This window comes from Ranitomeya variabilis, chromosome 5, assembly GCF_051348905.1.
Source record: "Ranitomeya variabilis isolate aRanVar5 chromosome 5, aRanVar5.hap1, whole genome shotgun sequence".
Lineage (NCBI taxonomy): Eukaryota > Metazoa > Chordata > Amphibia > Anura > Dendrobatidae > Ranitomeya > Ranitomeya variabilis.
Genome location: NC_135236.1, coordinates 20,468,205 through 20,495,066, shown reverse-complemented (window position 1 = coordinate 20,495,066; position 26,862 = coordinate 20,468,205). Strand labels below are relative to the sequence as shown.

At 44.2% G+C, this 26,862-nt stretch overlaps 1 protein-coding gene across 1 annotated transcript in view; it reads left to right on the top strand.

Annotated features, from left to right (window-relative positions):
- LOC143774205 (NXPE family member 3-like) overlaps nt 1-26,862 on the top strand; it is an 84,931-nt gene that overhangs the window by 21,104 nt on the left and 36,965 nt on the right. The window contains exon 2 of the mRNA XM_077261582.1: nt 24,991-25,482. Within this exon, the coding sequence (XP_077117697.1) occupies nt 24,991-25,482 (492 nt within the window). The remainder of the gene's footprint in view (nt 1-24,990; nt 25,483-26,862) is intronic.

The following is a 26,862-nucleotide window of genomic DNA, read 5'->3' as shown; positions in this document are numbered from 1 at the left end:
CTGCTCCGCTAATGACCTCAGGTTAGCATCCTCAATAATCAGAACCTCCCACTCCCGTCTCCAAGACTTTACACGTGCTGCACCGATTCTTTGGAATGCACTACCTAGGTTAATACGATTAATCCCCAATTCCCACAGTTTTAAGCGTGCCCTAAAAACTCATTTGTTCAGACTGGCCTATCGCCTCAACACATTAACCTAACTATCCCTGTGTGGCCTATTTAAAAAAAAAAACATAATCAGGTTCCTCGCATCATGTTCTCATACACTTTATGCAGTTAATAGCACTCTGTGTCTGTACTGCTACATACTTAGGCAGTTAACTGGTTCATGCAGCTTTACATGAACACCCGAGCCTTACACTATGGCTGGTCCAAATAACTAAAGCAATTGTTACCATCCACCTCTCGTGTCTCCCCTTTTCCTCATAGTTTGTAAGCTTGCGAGCAGGGCCCTCATTCCTCCTGGTATCTGTTTTGAACTGTGATTTCTGTTATGCTGTAATGTCTATTGTCTGTACAAGTCCCCTCTATAAGTTGTAAAGCGCTGCGGAATATGTTGGCGCTACATAAATAAAATTATTATTATTATTATTATATTTATTGTGGAGCTGCCTACATCGGGGGGCATGAATACAATCATGGTGGTAGTTGATCGCCTGACTAAAGCTGCTCATTTTGTTCCGTGCACCGGCCTCCCCTCAGCTAAAGATAGAGTGAACTTGGTTATACAGAATGTCTTTTGGTTGCATGGGGTTCCGGATGAGATCATCTCTGACTGTGGAGTACAGTTCACTTCAAGATTCTGGAAAGGGTTTTGCTCTGCACTCAATATTAATGTCTGTCTCTCTTCCGCTTACCATCTCCAGACAAATGGTCAAACTTATCGTACCAACCAGATGCTGGAACAATATCTAAGATGCTATGTCAGCCATCTCCAGGATGATTGGTTGGAGTTGCTGCCGTTAGCCGAATTTTCATATAACAATTCTCAGAGCACCTCCACTAAATTTACTCCTTTCTTTGCCAATCTGGGTTATCATCCGTGTATCTTACCAAGGTCTCCAATTAATTCTCCGGTTCCAGCAGTGGAGGAAAGGCTAACTGCGATGAGGCAAAATCTGCAGGTTGTGAAGGAATCCCTGACCACAGCTGAAGAACGTTATAAGAGATCAGCTGATAGATTCCGTAAACCTGCACCCATGTTCAAGGTAGGAGATTCTGTGTGGTTAGCAACTAAGAATCTGAAGTTAAACGTTCCTTCACAAAAACTTGGACAGAAATTCAATGATCTTACCCTTTCAAGATCAATGGTATTGTGAGCTCTGTGGCCTGCCTGTTATGATCCCAGTGGCAAGGATCGCAGGTCTGACAAGCTAAGTACTAACGGACAACTAGCTCTGGGGAAGTGGTAGCTAGATTGACCGCAACCTGATCCTATCCGCAACCAACTAAAAGTAGCCGTGGAACGTTACCTAAAAAATTCCTAGACATCTCGTCACGGCCGGAGAAGCTGACTAATCCTAGAGGGAAAGAAAGTCCTCGCTTGCCTCAGTGAAATGACCCCAAAGAAATAGAAAGCCCCCCACAAATATTAACGGTTAGTTAAGGGGAAAGCACAAACGCAGAGATGAAAATAGATTTAGCAAACGAGGCCCGCTAATACTAAATAGCAGAAAATAGGAAGGGGACTGTGCGGTCAATACAAAACCCTATTCAAAATATCCACGCAGAGATTGCTCGAGCCCCCGCACCGACTAACGGTGCGGGGGAAGCAACTCCGTGCCCCAGAGCTTACCAGCAAAAAGAAATCATATATTAGCAAGCTGGACTAGACTCATCATACACAGAAATAATATTGCAGGCAGATGAGCAAAAATATTCAAACAGAACTTAGCTTATCCTGAAGAGGCAGAAAACAAGATGATCAAGAGCACTCAGAATAGCACTGAATACATTGACAGCCGGCGACAAGTGGAAGTGAAGCCGAGCTAAATAAGAGCCTCCCTGGTGGATAACGAGGCAGCTGATCCAGCCAGACCCGCAGGATAACAAACCAAACCACCAGGGGGAGCCCAAAAACCAAAGTCACACAATACCATCTGTGACCACAAGAGGGAGCCTGAAAACGGAGTTCACAACAGTACCCCCCCTTGAGGAGGGGTCACCGAACCCTCAACAAAAACCCCAGGGCGATCAGGGTGAGCCACATGGAAGGCACAAACCAAATTGGACGCATGAACATCAGAGGCGACAACCCAGGAATTATCCTCGTGACCATAGCCTTTCCACTTAACCAAATACTGAAGCCTCCGTCTAGAAATACGAGAATCCAAGATCTTCTCCACCACGTATTCCAATTCTCCCTCAACCAGCACAGGGGCAGGAGGCTCAACCGAAGGGACCACAGGCACCACATACCTCCGCAACAATGACCGGTGGAACACATTATGAATAGCAAATGATGCCGGGAGGTCCAAACGAAAAGACACAGGGTTAAGGACTTCCAAAATCTTAAAAGGACCGATAAACCGAGGCTTAATCTTATTAGAGGAGACCTTCATAGGAACAAAGCGAGAAGACAACCACACCAAGTCCCCAACGCGAAGTCGGGGGCCCACACAGTGACGGCGGTTGGCAAAGCGCTGAGCCTTGTCTTGTGACAGCTTCAAATTGTCCACCACATGACTCCAAATCTGATGCAACCTATCCAACACAACATCCACTCCAGGACAGTCAGAAGGCTCCACCTGACCCGAGGAAAAACGAGGATGAAACCCTGAATTACAAAAAAAGGTGAAACCAAAGTAGCAGAACTAGCCCGATTATTAAGGGCAAACTCGGCCAATGGCAAAAAAGTCACCCAGTCATCCTGATCAGCCGAAACAAAACATCTTAAATAGGTTTCCAAAGTCTGATTAGTGCGCTCGGTTTGGCCATTCGTCTGAGGATGGAAAGCCGACGAAAAAGACAAATCAATGCCCATCTTAGCACAAAAGGTCCGCCAAAATCTAGACACAAACTGGGATCATCTGTCGGAAACAATATTTTCAAGGATCCCGTGCAACCGGACCACATTTTGAAAAAACAGAGGAACCAACTTGGAGGAGGAAGGCAACTTAGGCAAGGGCACCAAATGGACCATCTTAGAAAAATGATCACACACCACCCAAATGACAGACATTCTCTGAGAGACAGGAAGATCTGAAATAAAATCCATGGAAATGTGCGTCCAAGACCTCTTCGGGACAGGCAAAGGTAGCAACAAGCCACTGGCACGAGAACAGCAAGGCTTAGCCCGAGCACAAATTCCACAAGACTGCACAAAGGAACGCACATCCCGCGACAAGGAAGGCCACCAAAAGGACCTAGCCACCAAATCTCTGGTACCAAAAATCCCAGGATGGCCTGCCAACACTGAAGAATGAACCTCGGAAATAACTCTGCTGGTCCATCTATCAGGGACAAACAGTCTCTCTGGTGGGCAATGGTCAGGTCTATCCGCCTGAAATTTATGCAGCACACGTCGCAAATCTGGGGAAATGGCAGACAAAATCACTCCCTCTTTGAGAATACCAGCCGGCTCTGAATCTCCCGGAGAGTCAGGCACGAAGCTCCTAGAAAGAGCATCAGCCTTTACATTCTTCGAACCAGGCTGGTACGAAACCACAAAATCAAAACGGGAGAAAAACAATGACCAACGAGCCTGTCTAGGATTCAGCCGCTTGGCCGACTCGAGATAAATCAAATTCTTGTGATCAGTCGAGACCACCACACGATGCTTAGCTCCCTCGAGCCAATGTCGCCACTCCTCAAATGCCCACTTCATAGCCAACAACTCCCGATTACCAACATCATAATTCCGCTCGGCAGGCGAAAACTTTCTTGAAAAGAAAGCACATGGCTTCATCACAGAGCCATCAGAGCTTCTATGCGACAAAACAGCCCCCGCTCCAATCTCAGAAGCATCAACCTCGACCTGGAAGGGAAGGGAAACGTCTGGCTGACATAAGACCAGAGCTGAAGAAAACCGGCGCTTCAGCTCCCGAAAGGCCTCCACAGCCGCAGGAGACCAATTAGTAACATCAGAGCCCTTCTTGGTCAAATCCGTCAATGGCTTAACAACACCTGAAAAATTAGCGATGAAGCGACGGTAAAAGTTAGCAAAACCCAAGAACTTCTGAAGACTCTTAACAGATGTAGGCTGAGTCCAGTCATGAATAGCCTGAACCTTGACTGGGTCCATCTCAATAGCAGAAGGAGAAAAAATGAAACCCAAATAAAAACCTTCTGGACTCCAAAAAGACATTTTGAGCCCTTCACAAATAATGCATTGGCACGCAGGACCCGAAACACCATCCTGACCTGCTCACCATGGGACTCCCAATCATCCGAATAAAGCAGAATATCATCCAGATACACAATCATAAATTTATCCAGATATTCCCGGAAGATGTCGTGCATAAAGGACTGAAAGACAGAAGGAGCGTTAGAAAGTCCAAAAGGCATCACCAAGTACTCAAAATGGCCTTCGGGCGTATTAAATGCAGTTTTCCATTCATCACCCTGCTTAATACGCACAAGGTTATACGCACCTCGAAGATCTATCTTGGTGAACCAACTAGCCCCCCTAATGCGAGCAAGCAGATCAGATAACAATGGCAAAGGATACTGAAATTTGACCGTGATTTTGTTTAGAAGGCGATAATCAATACAAGGTCTCAGGGAACCATCTTTCTTAGCCACAAAAAAGAACCCCGCACCAATAGGGGACGAGGAGGGGCGAATAAGTCCATTCTCCAAAGACTCCTTTATATAACTCCGCATAGCAGCATGCTCCGGCACTGACAAATTGAAAAGTCGTCCCTTAGGAAATTTACTACCAGGAATCAAATCTATAGCACAATCACAATCCCTATGAGGAGGTAGAGAACTGAGTTTGGGCTCATCAAATACATCCTGGTAATCTGACAAAAACGCAGGGACCTCAGAAGGAGTGGATGAAGCAATTGACACCACAGGAGCGTCGCCATGAATTCCCTGATAACCCCAACTTGCCACAGACATTGCTTTCCAATCCAGGACTGGATTATGAGTCTGCAACCATGGCAGGCCCAACACGACAACATCATGCAAATTATGCAATACAAGAAAACGAATCACCTCCTGATGAGCAGGAGTCATGCACATGGTCACTTGTGTCCAGTACTGAGGTTTATTCATAACCAATGGTGTAGCATCAATTCCCCTTAGTGGGATAGGGAATTTTAAAGGCTCCAAAACAAAACCACAGCGCCTGGCAAATGACCAATCCATCAGACTCAGGGCAGCACCTGAATCCACAAAAGCCATAACCGGGTAAGATGACAGGGAACAAATCAGGGAACCGACAAAATAAACTTAGGCTGTAAAGTACCGATGGTGACAGAATTATCAATCCTTTTTGTGCGCTTAGAGCATGCTGAGATAACATGAGCTGAATCACCACAGTAAAAGCACAACCCATTTTGCCGTCTATAATTTTGCCGTTCACTTCTGGTCAGAATTCTATCACATTGCATAGACTCAGGTGTCTGTTCAGAAGACACCACCAAACGGTGCGCAGGTTTGCGCTCCCGCAAACGCCGATCAATCTGAATGGCCAGAGTCATTGACTCATTCAGACCTGCAGGCGTAGGGAACCCCACCATGACATTCTTAATGGCTTCAGAAAGACCTTTTCTGAAATTTGCAGCCAGGGCACACTCATTCCATTGAGTAAGCACCGACCATTTACGAAATTTCTGGCAGTACACCTCTGCATCATCTTGCCCCTGAGAGAGGGCCAATAATGCTTTTTCAGCCTGGTTCTAAAGATAAGGTTCCTCATAGAGCAATCCAAGGGCCAGAAAAAACGCATCCACACTGAGCAATGCAGGATCCCCTGGAGCCAATGCGAAAGCCCAATCTTGAGGATCGCCACGCAAGAAAGGAATAATAATTTTAACTTGCTGAACAGAATCCCCAGAGGAACGAGGTTTCAAAGAAAGAAACAACTTGCAATTGTTCTTAAAATTCAGGAACCTAGATCTATCTCCAGAAAACAACTCCGGAATAGGTATTCTAGGCTCTGACATAGGACTGTGCACAACAAAATCCTGAATACTTTGTACCCTTGCAGCAAGATGATCTACACTGGAGGCTAAACTCTGGATATCCATATCAGCAGCTGAACTCAGAGCCACACCAAGATTAAGAGGAGGATAGAAGCCAGACACACAGCAGCTAGACACACAGCAGCAAAAAAAAAAAAAAAAAAAATCTCCAAGCTTCTTTTCTCCTGCTTCTGCCATGCAATTAACACCTTACTGGCCGGCTTGTTGTGAATTTGGATTCTGGGCTCCCCCGGTGGCTACTGGTGGAATTGAACTTGTGACATCATCTTCCCTGTTCACCTGTTCTGATTAGATCTGGGTGTCGCTATATAACCTGGCTTCTCTGTTAGATGCTTGCCGGTCAACAATGTTATCAGAAGCCTCTCTGTGCTTGTTCCTGCTCCCAGACATCTACTAGATAAGTTGGACATTCGTCCATGTTTTGTTTTTGTATTTTGGTTCCAGTTCACAGCTGCAGTTTCGTTACTGTGTCTGGAAAGCTCTTGTTGATCAGGAATTGCCACTCTGGTATTATGAGTTAATGCCAGAGTCCTAAAGTAATTTCTGGATGTGTTTTGTTAGGGTTTTTTTACTGACCATGAAAGTATGCTTTCTGTCTTCTGCTATCTAGAAAGCGGACCTCAAATTTGCTAAAACTATTTTCCTGCTGCGTTTGTTGTTTCATCTCATATCACCGCCAATATATGTGGGGGGCTCCTGTCTCCTTTTTGGGCATTTCTCTAGAGGTGAGTCAGGTCTTATATTTCCCTCTGCTAGCATTATTTAGTTCTCCGGCCGGCGCTGGGCATATAGGGATAAAAAGTAGGACATGCTACCTGGCTACTTCTAGATGATGCGGTAGGTTTAGTTCATGGTCAGTACAGTTACATCTTCCAAGAGCTTGTTCCTATTGAGGCTTATGCTAGTTCTCTGGCCATGGAGATCATGACAGTTTGACCGGCCCACTAAAGGGTTAAAATCCTTGGCTGAGAAAGGAGAGAAATAAGAAGTCTGCTGAAAATTTTTTTTTTTTTTTTTTTTTTCTCTAGTAGTTAGTGTGCTCTTAATTGGATCACTTGCCAGTCTGTCTATGCTGCAGTCTTTCTTTTTTTTTCTCTCTCCTTCTAATCTTTGAATGGCTCTATGTTCACCTGTCTATAATGGATCTACAGAGTGTAACTGCAGGTTTGAATAATCTCGCCACGAAAGTACAAAGTTTGCAAGATTTTGTTGTTCATGCTCCGGTATCAGAGCCGAGAATTCCTTTGCCGGAATTCTTCTCAGGGAATAGATCTAGCTTTCAGAATTTTAGAAATAATTGTAAGTTATTTTTGTCCCTGAAATCTCGTTCTGCTGGAGACCCTGCACAGCAGGTTGGGATTGTGATTTCCTTGCTCCGCGGCGACCCTCAGGATTGGGCTTTTGCATTGGCACCAGGGGATCCTGCGTTGCGCAATGTGGATGCGTTTTTTCTGGCCTTGGGCTTGCTTTATGAGGAACCTCATTTGGAACTTCAGGCAGAAAAAACTTTGATGTCCCTATCGCAGGGGCAAGATGAAGCTGAAATTTACTGCCAAAGATTCCGTAAATGGTCTGTGCTTACTCAGTGGAATGAGTGTGCCTTGGCGGCTACTTTCAGAGAGGGTCTTTCTGATGCCATTAAGGATGTTATGGTGGGGTTCCCTGTGCCTGCAAGTCTGAATGAGTCCATGACAATGGCCATTCAGATCGATAGGCGTCTGCGGGAGCGCAAACCAGTGCACCATCTGGCGGTGTCCACTGAGAAGACGCCAGAAAACATGCAGTGTGATAGAATTCTGTCCAGAAGCGAGCGGCAGAATTTTAGACGGAAAAATGGGTTGTGTTTCTATTGTGGGGATTCTACTCATGTTATATCAGCATGCTCTAAGCGTACTAAAAAGCTTGATAAATCCGTTCCCATTGGCACTTTACAGTCTAAATTTATTTTGTCTGTGACCCTGATTTGCTCTTTGTCATCTATTCCCTCTGAAATCCCTGAGTTCCTGTCTGATTATCGTGACGTCTTTGAAGAACCCAAGCTGGGTTCGCTACCTCCGCACCGTGAGTGCGATTGTGCTATAGATTTAATTCCGGGTAGTAAATACCCAAAGGGTCGTTTATTTAATCTGTCTGTGCCTGAACATACTGCTATGCGAGAATATATAAAGGAGTCCTTGGAAAAGGGACATATTCGTCCATCGTCATCTCCCTTAGGAGCCGGTTTTTTCTTTGTGTCAAAAAAAGACGGCTCGTTGAGACCATGTATTGATTATCGGCTTTTGAATAAAATCACGGTTAAATATCAATACCCATTGCCGTTGCTGACTGATTTGTTTGCTCGCATAAAGGGGGCCAAGTGGTTCTCTAAGATTGATCTCCGTGGGGCGTATAATTTGGTGCGGATCAGGCAGGGGGATGAGTGGAAAACCGCATTTAATACGCCCGAGGGCCACTTTGAGTATTTGGTGATGCCTTTTGGTCTTTCTAATGCCCCTTCAGTCTTCCAGTCCTTTATGCATGATATTTTCCGCGATTTTTTGGATAAATTTATGATAGTGTATCTGGATGATATTCTGATTTTTTCGGATGATTGGGACTCTCATGTCCGGCAAGTTAAGAGGGTTTTTCAGGTTTTGCGGTCTAATTCTCTGTGTGTCAAGGGTTCTAAGTGCGTTTTTGGGGTTCAGAGAATTTCCTTTTTGGGATATATTTTTTCTCCCTCTTCCATTGAGATGGATCCTGTCAAGGTTCAAGCTATTTGTGATTGGACGCAGCCCTCTTCTCTTAAAAGTCTTCAGAAATTTTTGGGCTTTGCCAACTTTTATCGTCGATTTATTTCTGGTTTTTCGGATGTCGTTAAGCCATTGACCGATTTGACTAGACAGGGTGCTGATGTTGCTAATTGGTCCCCTGATGCTGTGGAGGCCTTTCAGGAGCTTAAGCGCCGTTTTTCTTCTGCCCCTGTGTTGCGTCAGCCTGATGTGACTCTTCCTTTTCAGGTTGAGGTCGACGCTTCTGAGATCGGGGCTGGGGCAGTGTTGTCGCAGAAAAGTTCTGACTGCGCCGTGATGAGGCCTTGTGCCTTCTTTTCCCGTAAATTTTCGCCCGCTGAGCGGAATTATGATGTTGGGAATCGGGAGCTTTTGGCCATGAAGTGGGCGTTTGAGGAGTGGCGCCATTGGCTCGAGGGGGCCAGACATCAGGTGGTGGTATTGACTGACCACAAAAATTTGATCTATCTTGAGACCGCCAGGCGCCTGAATCCTAGACAGGCGCGCTGGTCATTATTTTTCTCTCGGTTTAATTTTGTGGTATCGTACCTACCGGGTTCTAAGAATGTTAAGGCGGATGCCCTTTCTAGGAGTTTTGAGCCTGATTCACCCGGCAACTCTGACCCCACAGGTATTCTTAAGGAGGGAGTTATCTTGTCAGCCGTTTCTCCAGACCTGCGGCGGGCCTTGCAGGAGTTTCAGGCGGATAAACCGGATCGTTGTCCGCCTGATAGGTTGTTTGTTCCTGATGATTGGACCAGTAGAGTCATCTCTGAGGTACATTCTTCTGCATTGGCAGGTCATCCTGGAATTTTTGGTACCAGGGATTTGGTGGCAAGATCCTTCTGGTGGCCTTCCCTGTCACGAGATGTGCGAGGCTTTGTGCAGTCTTGTGACGTTTGTGCTCGGGCCAAGCCTTGTTGTTCTCGGGCTAGTGGATTATTGTTGCCCTTGCCTATTCCTAAGAGGCCTTGGACACACATCTCGATGGATTTTATTTCAGATCTGCCTGTTTCTCAGAAGATGTCTGTCATCTGGGTGGTGTGTGACCGTTTTTCTAAGATGGTCCATTTGGTTCCCCTGCCCAAATTGCCTTCTTCTTCCGAGTTGGTGCCCCTGTTTTTTCAAAATGTTGTTCGTTTGCATGGTATTCCTGAGAATATCGTTTCTGACAGAGGAACCCAATTTGTGTCTAGATTTTGGCGGGCATTCTGTGCTAGGATGGGCATAGATTTGTCTTTTTCGTCTGCTTTTCACCCTCAGACTAATGGCCAGACCGAGCGGACTAATCAGACCCTGGAGACATATCTGAGGTGTTTTGTGTCTGCTGACCAGGATGATTGGGTTGCTTTTTTGCCATTGGCGGAGTTCGCCCTCAATAATCGGGCCAGCTCTGCCACTTTGGTGTCCCCGTTTTTCTGTAATTCGGGGTTCCACCCTCGATTTTCCTCCGGTCAGATGGAATCCTCGGATTGTCCTGGAGTGGATGCGGTGGTGGAGAGATTGCATCATATCTGGGGGCAGGTGATGGACAATTTAAAGTTGTCCCAGGAGAAGACTCAGCTTTTTGCCAACCGTCACCGTCGTGTTGGTCCTCGGCTTTGTGTTGGAGATTTGGTGTGGTTGTCTTCTCGTTTTGTCCCTATGAGGGTCTCATCTCCTAAGTTTAAGCCTCGGTTCATCGGTCCGTATAAAATATTGGAGATTCTTAACCCTGTTTCCTTCCGTTTGGACCTCCCTGCATCCTTTTCTATTCATAACGTTTTTCATCGGTCGTTATTGCGCAGGTATGAGGCACCGGTTGTGCCTTCCGTTGAGCCTCCTGCTCCGGTGTTGGTTGAGGGTGAGTTGGAGTACGTTGTGGAAAAAATCCTAGACTCCCGTGTTTCCAGACGGAGACTCCAGTATCTGGTCAAGTGGAAGGGATACGGCCAGGAGGATAATTCTTGGGTCACTGCATCTGATGTTCATGCCTCTGATCTGGTTCGTGCCTTTCATAGGGCCCATCCTGATCGCCCTGGTGGTTCTGGTGAGGGTTCGGTGCCCCCTCCTTGAGGGGGGGGTACTGTTGTGAATTTGGATTCTGGGCTCCCCCGGTGGCTACTGGTGGAATTGAACTTGTGACATCATCTTCCCTGTTCACCTGTTCTGATTAGATCTGGGTGTCGCTATATAACCTGGCTTCTCTGTTAGATGCTTGCCGGTCAACAATGTTATCAGAAGCCTCTCTGTGCTTGTTCCTGCTCCCAGACATCTACTAGATAAGTTGGACATTCGTCCATGTTTTGTTTTTGTATTTTGGTTCCAGTTCACAGCTGCAGTTTCGTTACTGTGTCTGGAAAGCTCTTGTTGATCAGGAATTGCCACTCTGGTATTATGAGTTAATGCCAGAGTCCTAAAGTAATTTCTGGATGTGTTTTGTTAGGGTTTTTTACTGACCATGAAAGTATGCTTTCTGTCTTCTGCTATCTAGAAAGCGGACCTCAAATTTGCTAAAACTATTTTCCTGCTGCGTTTGTTGTTTCATCTCATATCACCGCCAATATATGTGGGGGGCTCCTGTCTCCTTTTTGGGCATTTCTCTAGAGGTGAGTCAGGTCTTATATTTCCCTCTGCTAGCATTATTTAGTTCTCCGGCCGGCGCTGGGCATATAGGGATAAAAAGTAGGACATGCTACCTGGCTACTTCTAGATGATGCGGTAGGTTTAGTTCATGGTCAGTACAGTTACATCTTCCAAGAGCTTGTTCCTATTGAGGCTTATGCTAGTTCTCTGGCCATGGAGATCATGACACCGGCTGTACTCTTATGATCCCAGTGGCAAGGATCGCAGGTCTGACAAGCTAAGTACTAACGGACAACTAGCTCTGGGGAAGTGGTAGCTAGATTGACCGCAACCTGATCCTATCCGCAACCAACTAAAAGTAGCCGTGGAACGTTACCTAAAAAATTCCTAGACGTCTCGTCACGGCCGGAGAAGCTGACTAATCCTAGAGGGAAAAAAAGTCCTCGCTTGCCTCAGTGAAATGACCCCAAAGAAATAGAAAGCCCCCCACAAATATTAACGGTTAGTTAAGGGGAAAGCACAAACGCAGAGATGAAAATAGATTTAGCAAACGAGGCCCGCTAATACTAAATAGCAGAAAATAGGAAGGGGACTGTGCGGTCAATACAAAACCCTATTCAAAATATCCACGCAGAGATTGCTCGAGCCCCCGCACCGACTAACGGTGCGGGGGAAGCAACTCCGTGCCCCAGAGCTTACCAGCAAAAAGAAATCATATATTAGCAAGCTGGACTAGACTCATCATACACAGAAATAATATTGCAGGCAGATGAGCAAAAATATTCAAACAGAACTTAGCTTATCCTGAAGAGGCAGAAAACAAGATGATCAAGAGCACTCAGAATAGCACTGAATACATTGACAGCCGGCGACAAGTGGAAGTGAAGCCGAGCTAAATAAGAGCCTCCCTGGTGGATAACGAGGCAGCTGATCCAGCCAGACCCGCAGGATAACAAACCAAACCACCAGGGGGAGCCCCCAAAAACCAAAGTCACACAATACCATCTGTGACCACAAGAGGGAGCCTGAAAACGGAGTTCACAACAACTGCCGGCTGAAGCTGCCTAGGACTATGAAGGTGCATCCAGTTTTTCATGTATCTTTACTAAAGCCTGTATCTCCTAATACCTTCCAGGGACGTGTTGTGCCACCTCCGCAGCCTGTCGTGATTGATGGGCAAGAACAATTTGTGGTGGAGGAAATTGTTGATTCCAGGATTCGCAGGAATCGGCTCCAATATCTGATAAGATGGCAGGGATATCCCCCTGAGGAAGACTCTTGGGAACCTGTGGAAAACATCAATGCCCAACAGAAGATTTCTTGTTTTCATCAGAGATTTCCTGAGAAACCAGGTCCAGGATCGTCCTGAGGCCGCTTCTAAGGAGGGAGTAATGTCAGGACTCTGAACATTTTTTATTACCTTTTGTGCATTACTGCCCTTTTCCAAGATGGTATGTTTGGTCTCATGTGCACTGTGTCTTCCTGCTATAAACTCCACCCCAGCCTTCAGTCTGTGCTAGAGTATTATGCCTTGCATCCAGCTCCTGACCCTGATGAATCCCTGGCTATATACCTGCTCCTGTGAACCTGTGTGGTGATCCTGCTACTCTGCTCTGAGTTCCTGCTGCATACACCAGTTTCCAGTAATCCTCCTTCATCTGCTGCTTGTGTTTACTTCTATCTGCATTTGCTGGACATGTAAGCTGTTGCTGCTCTGCAAAAACCTGAGACTATTACTCAGGCCTCCCTGGGTGAGCTAAGATATTATTTGAACTGCCTTATAAGCATATCTATCTGTGTTTGAACTAAAACAAGGACTTATTTGTGTCTAGTATCATCAAGAATAACTGTACTTCATAGACTTTCTGCGTGATTGCATTTTTCTCTGAAGTTTCCTATAAACTGCTAAGCTGCGTTTAATATGTACACCAAGTGTTGTGGACTTGAGTTTCTCTCTGCACCTGTTTGAATCACCGTGTGATAATATAGACTTTACCACTTATAAAACTGTGTCCTGTAGTTGTCTTGTTCCACGCAAAGAGTCTCCTGAGTTATCCCCTATAATTATTACACACTGCTCCAAGAATATATGGCACTGCTTTGGATCCCCATCGTAGCTTGGCGGATGGGATGGGTTCAACTTTAGGAGTGCAAGCCTCAATTCAATTGAATAGCTCATTAGAGTTGAAGATTGTGGGTGGAGCAGTGAAGCATAGGATTTCAGACCGGGTAAAGAAATTATCCAGTTGCTCATGCTGGCTAGAAAAAGGTAATCTTGCTCCGAGAGCTAAACAACATGGGACTTAGCAGGGACCATGGCCTGAGCAAACTGTTGAGCTCGCGCTCTGACTGGTGGATGCGAGCATGGGGGTGTGTCCCCACTGTGCCACAAACCAGACTACCTTGGAAGGGGCGTGACTAAGCAGCTACCTTGGTGTTCACTGGAGCCTCTGATGGTGAGGTCGGGCTTGTGCTGCAGGTAGCTGCCAGGTACCATTACAGGGAGTTGTATGGTTGTGGCTGCAGATCTCACTGGGGGACAGAACACTGGCAGGCAGTCGGGCATAGCTAAGACACTGGCAGGCAGGCAGGCACGGGTGAGACACTGGCAGGCGGGCACAGCTAAGACACTGGCAGGCAGGCGGGCATGGCTGAGACACTGGCAGGCAGGTACAGCTGGGACAGAAGGGACAGGAACTGAGTCGGAAGGCACAGGAACACAGGCAGATGTGAGTGGTATATGGGAAAAGGTAGAGACCGGTAAACACTAGAGGAGCAAGGACTGATTCAGGAAGGACAGGAACATGGACAGATATGAGTGATATATGGGAACAGGTAGGGACCTGTTCAGACTGTAGGAGCAGGGACTGATTCAGGGAGGAGAGGAACACGGACAGGTATGAGTGGTATATGAGAACAAGTAGGAACCTGTTCAGACTGGAAGAGCAAAGACCCGCGAGGTGCGGAACGAGAGCGGAGCAGAACTGCAAGGAGCAGGGCCGAGTAGGACCGTAAGGTGCGGAGCAGGGCCGGACTGCAGAGTGGGAGCAGAGCAGGACCACAGAGCGAGAGCAGAGAAGAGCTGCAGAGTGCGGAGCAAAGAGCTGAGCAGAGTCGCAGGGTGCGAAGCTAAAAGCAGAGTGCAGAGCAAAGAGCGGAGTTGCAGGGTGTGGAGCAAAGAGCAGAGCAAGGTCGCAGAGTGAGGAGATGAGAGCAGAGCAAAGCCGCAGAGTCAACACAAGAAAACACACAGAGATATAGAGAAGGCTCAAGACAGGGATAGAAATGGACAGGTGTAGAATTTAGTTCAGACAAGGACAGGTGTGAGACAAGGCACAGAAACGAGGATACAGATGGCGGAAACAAGAGACACAGGATACAGGCATTGACCAGGGTACAATGCCTCACTGAGTGCCAGACTCAAAAGAAAAAGAATGCAATGACAGGCCACAGTACAAAGCCCCACTGGGTTGCTAACACAAGAGATAAGGACAGGACCTGGCACCTGAGCAGAGATAAACTAATTGAGGAAGTAAGTTGCTCAGGCATTCCCCTAGAGGTGGGAATGCATTTAAGTACCTCATGCCTCTTGGCCATTGGCTGGGGACAACTTAGTAGAATGCACACAGTCTCTATAAGAGTCAGGGAGAGCCAGCGCCGCCCCCCTATGCACATAGCCAGGAAGTATGCAGAGGGCAGGCAGGAGACAAGAGGCATACAGCATGGAGCCGGCAGAAGACAGAACTCACAGCATGGCCCGGAGTAGTGAATAAGTTGGTGTGTAAAACAGGTGGGGGAAGGGAGGCCATGCATTGTTGCCGGTAGAGTTGTTACAATGTGACATCATCATATGTGCAGGCCAAAATTGTTTAAAGGCATATTAATCTTAGCGTATGTAAACTTTTGACTTTGCAATAAGTAATACAAATGCATTTAAACATTCACTGTCTCTCATTATTCTGGCATTTGGCAAATATGAATATTTATGGTAATCCTAATTGCCCTAAAACTTGAAAGGTTTATTCTGATTCCATGTCAGATATTGAGGAAAACCTGCAGATGTGTCGTTTTATATAGTGGATAAAACTTCTGGTTTCAACTGTATATACTAAAAGCCATCACACGATCTCAGGTTCAAGTCCTGTCAGCAGACTAATAAACAAGCAAAGAAAACATTTTTTAAAAAATGTTAAAAAAGAAAACATCCAAAAATTTTAACTTGCCTCCATTTTGCACAGTAAACAATAAAGACATGTAAAAAAAAAAAAGTACATATATTTTCCTCCAATGTGTGAAGAAAATTCCAGTTTATCTAAATATAAAACTTATTAACCAGGGCAAAAATTAATGTAAAGAGTAAAAAAAGATCACTATGTCAGAATTACAAGCTTTTGGTTTTGGCAGCTCCACAAAAAATGCAACAAGAATCAAATAAATAGTAGCATCTGCCACAAAACAACATCAATAAAACATCAGGTAAGCATGCAAAAATCAAACCCGAATACGGCCCCATCAACTGAAAAATAAAAATGTTACAGATTTTGGAAAATAATGGGAAATTTCATTTATTCTTAATTTTACTATGTTTGGAATGTTTTTCTTATTTTCCAATATGTCATATAATAAAAGGAATGGTGTAGTACAAAAGTAAACTAGTCACAAAGAATGCAATCCCTCATATGACTTTGTCAGTGGGAAAATAAAAAACTTACAACTCTTGGATAAATGAATTAGTTTCTATGCAGGAAAGATATACATATCTTTGTACTGTATTAGTCAGTAGATAGGAATATATTTAGAATTGAGAGTCGTCAGTGGCTGATACGTTTTAATGGCTAACTGAAAAGATGGTAACACATGCAAGCTTTCGAGACTACTCAGGTCTCTTCTTCAGGCATAGAATAATACAAAATCTGAAGAATCACATATTTCTACACAACACAGCACAGAAAGAAATAATGCAATAGATAAGACAAGTGACGTGAAGCAGAACTATCATTATGGGAGAAGTGATGAACAACTATGTCCATAAATATTGAAACAGTTCATAGATAAGAAGTGTGAATGTTTTGGACACCATCATTAACCTACAGAACAATGAAATAGAGAAATCTCTGTATCAGAAGCCAATCGACCGCCCAACATACCTTAAATGGGACAGTTTCCATCTAAAACATATAAAAAACTCAACTGCCAAGCCACCAGATTTGTTCCAACCCCATGGATAGGGATGAACACCTTGGTCTCCTCAGAAAGACCTTTTTGAATCAGGGCTACCATCCAAGAACAATTCCAAACCAAATTACAACAACCACTAGAATATCAAGGAATCACCTGCTACATTACAAAGCTAAAGAAGAAAATGACCAGGTGCCTCTGGTAGTCACCTACAATCCAAACCTGGAGGTGCTAAGGGGAGCTGCATGGAAAATACAACCTTTACTACAAAAAGATGCCCAATTGCAATCCATTTTCCAGACCCCCAACTACTGTGTTTTAGGCAGCCCCCAAATCTAAGAAGCCTCCCTGTCCTCTCCAACAGCTGCAGGTACCTTTCCTTGCAACCAGAAAACATGTAAACCTCCGTCTCCAAGACTTCTCTCGTGCTGCGCCAGCTCTCTGGAATGCACTTCCCCAGATGATCAGACTGATACCTAGCCCCGACCTATTCAAGCGCGCTTTGAAACCCCAACTCTTCAAACAAGCCTACCACATCATCTACTCAGTAAACTAACTTTGCCCTGTTTCCTCCTTCCAAATATTATTCTGAATCTGCACCCTACTATTCATCTGTCTCCACACCCTTCATACACATAACTGCACTTGATACTTGACTATTGCACTTAAAAACACGGGCTAATGAACTGATCTATTTATTATAATTGGCAGACCTGAAATAACAAGCACTTTTCACCTATTGTGTCCCCCCATTTCCTTGTAGATTGTAAGCTTGCGAGCAGGGACCTCACTCCTAATGTCACTGTTTAAGTTGTCTTAACTTGTATTGAATTTATTGTCTGTACATGTCCCCGCTTAATTGTAAAGTGCTGCGGAATATGTTGGCGCTATATAAATAAAAATTATTATTATTATTATCGTATTTTCCGGTATATAAGACGACTGGGCGTATAAGACGACCCCCCAACTTTTCCAGTTAAAATATGAAATCTTCTTAAAAGTCTCGGGTCTTCTTATATGCCATATGTCTTCTTATAGGGCCGGTGACTAATGTGCCTTTTGGGGTGGGGAGTGGTCCCGATGACGAAGAGAGGGGGCGTCTCACAGGAAAGTGTGAGTGGAGTAGCCCCCTGTTACCTCATTGCGGCAGCGTGGGGGTCTCTGTGCTGGGGAGCGGCGGCTCCTCATTGCGGTAGCATAGGGTTCCTGTGCTGGGAGTGGCAGCTCCTCTTCGTGCCGTGGGTGCTGTGGGGCGGTGCATCTTCTTGCAGCATCGGGGCTCCTCCGGAATCTCCTCAAGGCCCGGAGGCACCGGCAGCTCCATTGCTGCGATGCGGTGGCCTCTGGGAAAATGGCCGCTGGGGGCAGTGCATGCTCAGATTCAGATCTCGTCCCGAGATCTCGGGAGACGAGATCTGAATCTGAGCATGCGCCGCCCCCAGCGGCCATTTTCCCGGAGGCCACCACATCGTAATAATGGAGCTGCCGGTGCCTCCGGGCCTTGCGGAGATGCTGGAGGAGCCACGACGCTGCAAGAAGATGCACCACCCCACAGCACAGAGCCCCCATGGCATGAAGAGGAGCTGCCGCTCCCAGCACAGGAACCCTATGCTACCGCAATGAGGAGCCGCCGCTCCCCAGCACAGAGACCCCCACGCTGCCGCAATGAGGTAACAGGGGGCTACTCCACTCACACTTTCCTGTGAGACGCCCCCTCTCTTCGTCATCGGGACCACTCCCCCCCACCCACCATATGCACATTTGTCTGTACCCGGCGTATAAGACGACCCCCGACTTTAAAGAAGATTTTGAGGGGTTAAAAAGTCGTTTTATACGCCGGAAAATACAGTAGGTAAAACCTGTCCATTTATAATGACCACAAACAAGATAAAGATCCCCAACTCACATCAGGACTACAAGATCCCAGGTACTTTCTGCTGTATTACATCTAATGTGGTGTACTAAATTACAAATGTAACAAATTTTTATTTATTTTTTGTTCCTGGACCCAAAGTGTGTTTTCCTAGACCGTTATGCCAAAAACAAATAGAAAATAGTTGTTACTACTCAGTTTTGAATACGAATGGAGAATTTTCCCGAAAACAGACAAATTTCAAAATTCATTGTCCTGATCATAGAAGCAAAGTTTTTGTGAAACAACAAATATTTTCTATTTCTTTTAGGCATAACAGGTTAGGAAAGTACACTTTGGACCCAGGAACAAAAAATAAATAAACATTTGCTATAGTGTAATTTCCTTCTTTGACACAATATATACGATTTTTTTTCTGGCCTGTGGTCATAAAATCAAAGTTTGTGCTGAATGAAGTCATTTTTCCCTAGTCTTTAAATATAAGCAGTTGAAATATTACACTTGTAAGCCAGGAAAAAAATGTGTTACACAGTGTTATTTGTACTAAATGTCCAACTGGGAGTCTGTATGTAGACACAGGTCGAAAGCTTAGAACAAGGATGAATTCTCACTGCCACACCATAAGAGATAAAGTAATGGATCTACCTGTGGCCAAACATTTTTTCATCCCTGATCACAGCAATATGGACATAAACGTACTTGTATTAAAAGGGAACTTCAAATCTCAGAGAGACAGAAGAGTCTCTGAGTATAAATTTATGACAATATTTGACACACTCAGTGCAGGAATGAATGTGTCACATGGATTTATGTCTCTTTACATCAGTTAAGGAATTTGATCCTCAGACCTTGTGGAGACATCACAACACAGAACCAAGACCCCAGTCAGAGGACAACAGAATATTCACACTCCTAATCTATGAACTGTTCCAAAAGTTATGGCCACAACTGTTTATCCCTCTCCGATAATAATGGTTCTGATTCATGTCACTTCTTGTATGTAATTCTTCAGAATTTACATTAGTCTATGCCTGATGAGGGAATGTGAGTAGTCTCGAAAGCTTGCAATTTGTTACCATCTTTTCAGTTAGCAATTAAAAGGTATCAACCACTGAGGACTCTCAATTCTAAATCTTTTTAATTTCTATGTGTACGCAGCTGGCACATTCCCTCCCCTTGTCACCCACAATGACAGATGGTATTTAATTAACAGTTGAATAAGTCAACTTGTACTTCTTGACCTTCCCTTTTTTCATACGTACATCTTGCCAGCACATTTTCTCCTCTTATATAGTTTGGACTTATTCACACAGGTTCTCATATTAGTTATCTGACCAATGACATATTGTTCATTTTGGCTTTTGCCACACTTTCGCCTTTGATAAATTTTGGACCTATTCACACTGGCTTTTCACATGACATGCAGTCTATTTTGTTATTGTCTACATGCATTCACAGCTGTCATACTGTATTCCCTTCCTTTGTACATGTTGGTTTTATAATAGTTTAGCACTAGTGATGAGGGAGTGTACTCCTTGCTCGGGTTTTCCAGAGCACGCTCGGGTGGTCTCCGAGTATTTGTTAGTGTTCGGAGATTTAGTTTTCATCCCGGCAGCTGAATGATTTACAGCTACTAGCCAGCTTGATTACATGTGAGGATTCCCTAGAAACCAGGTAACCCCCACATGTACTCAGGCTGGCTAATAGCTGTAAATTATGCAGCTGCGGTGATGAAAACAAATTCTCCGAACACTAACGAATACTCGGATATCACCCGAGCAACGAGTATACTCGCTCATCACTATTTAGCACATGGAACATTGCTATTTATTTCTCCACACATATCATGCAGCACTGCCCCGTTATCCACCTCAGTAACTCTACATGCTCTTTATGTTATCAGTAACTTTTATGGGTTCTTTATATTTGATAGATATTTTCTGCCTAGCACTATGATTATTCATCCTTTATCTATATTTGTCCCCAGTCTGATTTTTTTACGCATGTTGTGCTGATATTCCTTATGTCATCTGCACGAGCGCTTCCTTCTGTATTTTCCTCCACACAATTTGTGTTTACCTTTGCAGGTGTTGTATACTTTAAGCCAACTTTATTTATGACAACTGCGTGTCAGCATATGCACATTTGACGTCTAAATCAACTTTATATTGTTCTAGCGTATTTACATTCTTACGCTTGCGCATCTTGTGTTTTTTCAGTTGCCCATGCGTGTGCACTTCATTTATTTATAACCCTTGCTTCTTCTTGCACAGCACATCCACAGGAGATGCTGTAGTTTCCCTTCACTACATGTTGTTACCTCCTACAGCTGGCAATTTTCTACTAATTTACTAATTGTGTTCATCTATATGTAAGGGGTCAGCCCATGTCAAGAACTGAATTACACTGTGACTTTGAGAGACTATACTCACCACTGATTTATGTGCACTTGGAGCAGTCCTTTTACCCCCGTGCTGTTTGCTGTGTGGTGGTTTGCACAAGAAGTGTCTGTGGAGACAGAGACTCATACCTGTGAGAGACCGGCAGGATAATAATTGTGTCCTAGCACTAAGAGTCTGGTAAATTAACTAACAGCTTCATAAGAGAATCCTTGGATGCTACACACAGGGGGCTAGTTTTAGACAAAGTGGGGCCCTGGACAAAAGTTTAAAGTGGACCCCCAAATGCTCACATATTGCACCATCACACAGAAACATTTCAGTTTTATTTACATGTGCTGAGATAAGACCACTAAACGAGAACAAGGAGGAAGAAGAATGGGGATGGATAGTCATTGATACAGTATAATGCAGCTCCCATAACGTACATTTAGTACAATGCACTTCCCTTGGTCTTTGATAGAATATACTGCATCCCTCTCAGGGTATACTTCAGCCCCCTCAGAGTATACTGCAGCCCCCTAAGAGAATATTGCAGTCCCTCTCTGGGTATACTGCAGCCCCCTCAGAGTATACTGCAGCCCCCCTAAGAGAATATTGCAGTCCCTCTCAGGGTATAATGCAGCCCCCTCAGAGTTTACTGCAGCTCCCTCAGAGTATACTGCATCCCCCTCAGGGTATACTGCATCCCCCTGAGAGTATATGGCAGCCCCTCAGAGTATACTGCATCCCCCCTCAGGGTATACTGCATCCCCCTCAGAGTATATGGCAGCCCCCTCCGAGATTACTACATCACCTCTCAGAGAATACAGTCCCCTTTGGGTATACTGAAGCCCCCATCAGAGAATACTGCAGCCCCCCAAAGAGAATATTGCAGCCCCCCTAACAGTATACTGCAGCCCCCCTAAGAGAAAATTGCAGCCCCCTCAGAGTATACTGTAGTCTCCCTCAGAGAACACTGCAGCCCCCCTAAGATAATACTGAAGCCCCCTCAGAGTATACTGAAGCCCCCTCAGAGTATAATGCAGCCCCCTCAGATTTTGCATACAAAATTTGTAAGAAAAAATGATTTGGCTTCTGTCTCAATTTTCCGAGACCAGTAGCGTTTTCATTTTTTGGGATCTCTGGCTGGATCAGAGCTTGTTTTTTGCACACTGAGCTGATGTTTTTATTGATACAATTTTTGGGCTGAGATGAAGTTTTGATTTCCTCGTATTGCATTTTCCTGCAATGTTGCGGCGACAAGTATACGTCAAAGGTCATAAAGGGGTTAATCAATAAACAGTGACTAATTTCAGGGGATTGCTTTGTATAGTCATACTTCTTTCTTCTCTTTATAACAAGTTGGGCCTTTTTTTCTATGATTTAGTTTGATCCCGGTTTATTGGATTGTGCCCGATTTAATTTTCTCATATTTGAGGGATAAATTAATTGCAAAGAAAAAATAATAATTCAATCCTTGCGGGGTTAAATATATTATACAACTTAAAAATATATAGTTGTTAATGCTGCAGCTATCTTGCAAGTAAATACTATTGTAATAAAACTGTAATAAAATGATGCCCGATGCAAAATCAATGTATCTTTGATGGTTACCATAGCATCCTTCAGCTTTATTATCTCTCACCATGATGTCCGTCCATCTCACCCTCTTCTAGTGGCCTAACATTAGCAATTCCCAATTCCTTTGAAATAGCTTTGTTTCAACCAGCTCACTGGATTATCCCGATCAGGAGTTTATGTTCCCCTAAACCAGCGGGATCTCATTCAGGTGGCTAAAAACAGTTATGCGCTGTAAGGGTCTGAAGGGAATACATTGAGACGCCCACTACTGGGGCCTATAGTGTCCTCTTCTCATCCACCATAGCAGATAAAGAGCCCTTAATTTTTCTCTTCCCTTCAATTTCGGAGAAAAAAGACAGAGACTATGGCTACATGTATGGATGAGGGTAAGGTTAGGGTTAGAACTAAGGTTAAGACTAGAGTTAGGGATATAATTAGGATTAGTCAAAGGGAAGGTTAACTATTTTTATTTCATCTCTCAGCAAAAAAGCTGAAAAGGTGAATGGTAAAATTACTTGTAGATAAATATTTCCTTAACCCCTTTCTGACCTCGGACGGGATAGTACGTCCGAGGTCAGATTCCCCTCTTTGATGCGGGCTCCAGCGGTGAGCCCGCATCAAAGCTGGGACATGTCAGATGTTTTTAACAGCTGACATGTGCCCACAATAGTGGCGGGTGAAATCGTGATCTGCCCGTGCCTATTAACTAGTTAAATGCCGCTGTCAAACGTAACTACTGCAAACGGCCGGGCGGCCGGAAATGACGTCATCGCCGACCCCCCGTCACATGATCGGAGGTCGGCGATGCTTCAGAATGGTAACCATAGAGGTCCTTGAGGCGTTCAGAATCGCCCGATCTATCAATAAAAAAAAGCATTAACCTCATCGCTAAACAGCGTAGCGAGAAAAAAGTTAGAAACTCCAAAATTACGTTTTTTTGGTCGCCGCGACATTGCATTAAAATGCAATAACGGGTGATCAAAAAAACATATCTGCACCAATATGCTATCATTAAAAACACCAGCTCAGCACGCAAAAAAAAGCCCTCAACCGACCCCAGATCATGAAAAATGGAGACACTAAGAGTATCAGAATATGGCGCCATTTTTTTTTTTTTTTTTTAGCAAAGTTTGAATTTTTTTTTCACCACTTAGGTAAACAATAACCTAGTCATGTTAGGTGCCTATGAACTCGTAGTGACCTAGAGAATCATAATGGCAGGTCAGTTTTAGCATTTAGTGAACTTAGCAAAAAAGCCAAACAAAAAACAACTGTGGGACTGCACTTTTTTTGCAATTTCACTGCACTTGGAATTTTTTTCCCATTTTCTCGTACACAACATGCTAAAACCAATGATGTCTTTCAAAAGTACAACTCATCCCACAAAGAATAAGCCCTCACATGGCCAAATTGACAGAAAAAAAAAAAAGTGATGGCTCTGGGAAGGAGGAGAGTGAAAAACGAACATGGAAAAACGAAAAATCCCAAGGTCATGAAGGGGTTAAAATACATGTGTGAGTAATAAGGACTAGTGGGAAGGAGTCAGGAAGCGCTCATGGTCCATGGGTTAGAGTACATGTTGAGTGTGATGTTCGTCCTTCGTAGTCTAAGATGACCATGACTTCAGGGTTAGAAGAGAATTAGTAGTTATGGGTCCGGAGGTGGCTGATGAGTCTACTGGAAGGATAAATATGAGCTAAGTGAGGTGAGGTAAGAACCATGCAGTATGTGCGAGAGAGAGCTCTAGAAGTGAGGTGAGATAACCCTCTTCTGGTACGTGAGAGATGGATAATAAAGGAGTGTTTCCAGATAAGAACCTGCGAAATGAGAAGAGACAAGAGTCATCCAGTGTGTGAGGAAGAGACAAGAAAGGAATGATAAGAAACCAGCTTCACGCAATTTGTGACAGCCACGTGAGAAAGGAGTGTGTGTCCAATGCATATTATTTTATGAGACAGGCATTAAGTCTTAGGCAGGAAAGTGTTTTTAGGAGATAAAATAAGAAATAATTAAAGTACAAACAATTTGTAGGAAAAATGGATTATTCTCAAACTGGATTGTAGAATGAAATGACTGAGTCGATGAAGGGGACGCATCGGGCGTCATATGAGCCGCATTTTATTTCCACAATGACTCTTCTTCAGTAGGATATTCCCATTGTTTAGTTTTTTTATTAAGTTTTCCACTTTTATCTGTTAGCATTTTTGGTATAGATGCTTTTGACATTAACGTTCTTATTACACAACCCTTTTAGTACAAGTTATTGCCTATCAGTCTGACACAAACGAAGCCATTTTTCTATTTAATTATTGGATGAGTTTGGCAGTAAGTAGCCACCCTACACGGCAAAAGCAGAGTTAAAAGATACTGATTTTGGCGACCGGTGTCTCATACTGGGCTTCACCGAGGCTTACAGCCTTCTCATGTATTCTATAGTTTTGATGTCCCTCAATTTCTATCTCTTTAGTGATTAATGATGATCTCCAGTTTATCTACAGACTAGAATGGAAAGAAAGCTTCACACAGGAGGCAAATACATCTGCAACATTTAGCACTGCATCATTGCCAAAGATGAACCCCTGGGATGAAGAGCTCCTCATTCTTTTAAAGTTGACAGAATGGCCTCTGCCCCCGGACAATACAACTTTAGAGTTTTCCACCCATCCAAAGAAATCAGAATTTTTCCTGCTTCAACCCCGGCCTTCCTATGTCGTGGGAGAAAATTTGGAAGTTCTCATCATGGCCAAGGACCATAAAGGCCGGGCAAAGAGCTATGGTGGGGATTTTTTCCACGTAAAGCTTCATTCCCCAAGTCTGAAAGCTGGAGTGAGTGGGTCTGTGACAGACAACAAGAACGGCTCCTACACAGCTTCCTTCATTCTCCAGTGGCCTGGTGAGACCATGGTCTCCATAAAGCTCATGCATTCCAGCGAAGCTATTGGAATATTGAATGAGAAAAGGACTACACGACCAGATAAGGTAAAGCAAAATAGACAACTAATGAAAACGTTATTCACAGTAAACAGCAGTGATATTTGATATTTCAGACTTCAAAGACTCGGATGAGGCAAGTGCACACAGGTAGAGGGTAGGTCGTTAATGTGTGAGGATTGTCCTGGTTATCTAGGGTTATAGGTCTCTGTCAAAAAAAGTCTGAATTTAACTTGAAAAACATGGTGAAACAATTACTGTAACTTCATTTCCTTTCTGTTTACAGCCTTGTGACAAAAGTTTGATTGTTACAAATGCACAAAGTCTTAAAAAAGCTTGGTGGTTGATGGTCACATTTAGTGGCACAGCAATCTTGAAAACTGAATACCTTAAAGGGAAACTGTCACCAGGTTTATTATACCTTATCTGTGCGCAGCATAATGTATGGGCACAGAGCCCGAATCCATCAATGTATCATTCACTGGACTGCTTGGTGCAATTTTGATAGAATTCCTGTTTTATCTGCTGCAGGTGTAGCAGTGGTCAGAATGCTGAGCTGTGTATAACCCCCCCCCCACACACACACACACACACACACACCTATGAATGGCAGCTTTATGTGTATATTGCCAAAAACTGCTAATCAATGGTGGCTGTGGGGGTTACACAAATTGGCCTGACTGGTTTGCACATGAGACCTAGTCACTCAGTGATAGTCCCCTGCTGATATAAAATTATTGCATTGAAACTACAACACCCAGTCTAATAAGTGACACATCTATGGATTCTGGCACTCATACTCTATAGTATGCTGCTCTTAGATTAAATAACGTACGTCTGCTGACAGATTTCCATGAACAAACTTGTCTGGTGAGAACAACTTATCGCTTATTCATAGAAAATGTGTTACATTTTTGATCAGTAGGGATAAAATCCCTGGAACCTGCACTGAACAGCAAAAGAGAACACTCAAATCCCTTGCAATTGGCTTTTTCTGGCAGCCCTATAGAGAATGATTGAAGGGGTGATTGTGCATCGAACCTTCTGCTCTATTTTATAATGGGAATACAAGTGCCCCATAACCACAAAACGCCTTTGGAGGTTATATTTCATTCAGATCTCCTTCACTACCTACAACTAATAACTCAATCTTTCATGCCACCTGCACATCAAGCACATCTCTAGAATCTGTCCTTTTATTTCCCTTTCATGCTGCAAAACTCTCGCTGCTCTTATTCATTCTTGCCTGGACCATTGAAACTCTCTACTAATTGGTCTCCATCTTGCTAAACTCTTCCCTCTCCAATCCATGCTAAAAACAGCAGCCAGGATCATAATCCTTTCCAATCTATACATTGGTGCCTCCAGCTGGTGCCAGTCATTGCAATGGTTACCCATCCACTACAGAATAGAACTGTCATGGTTAGG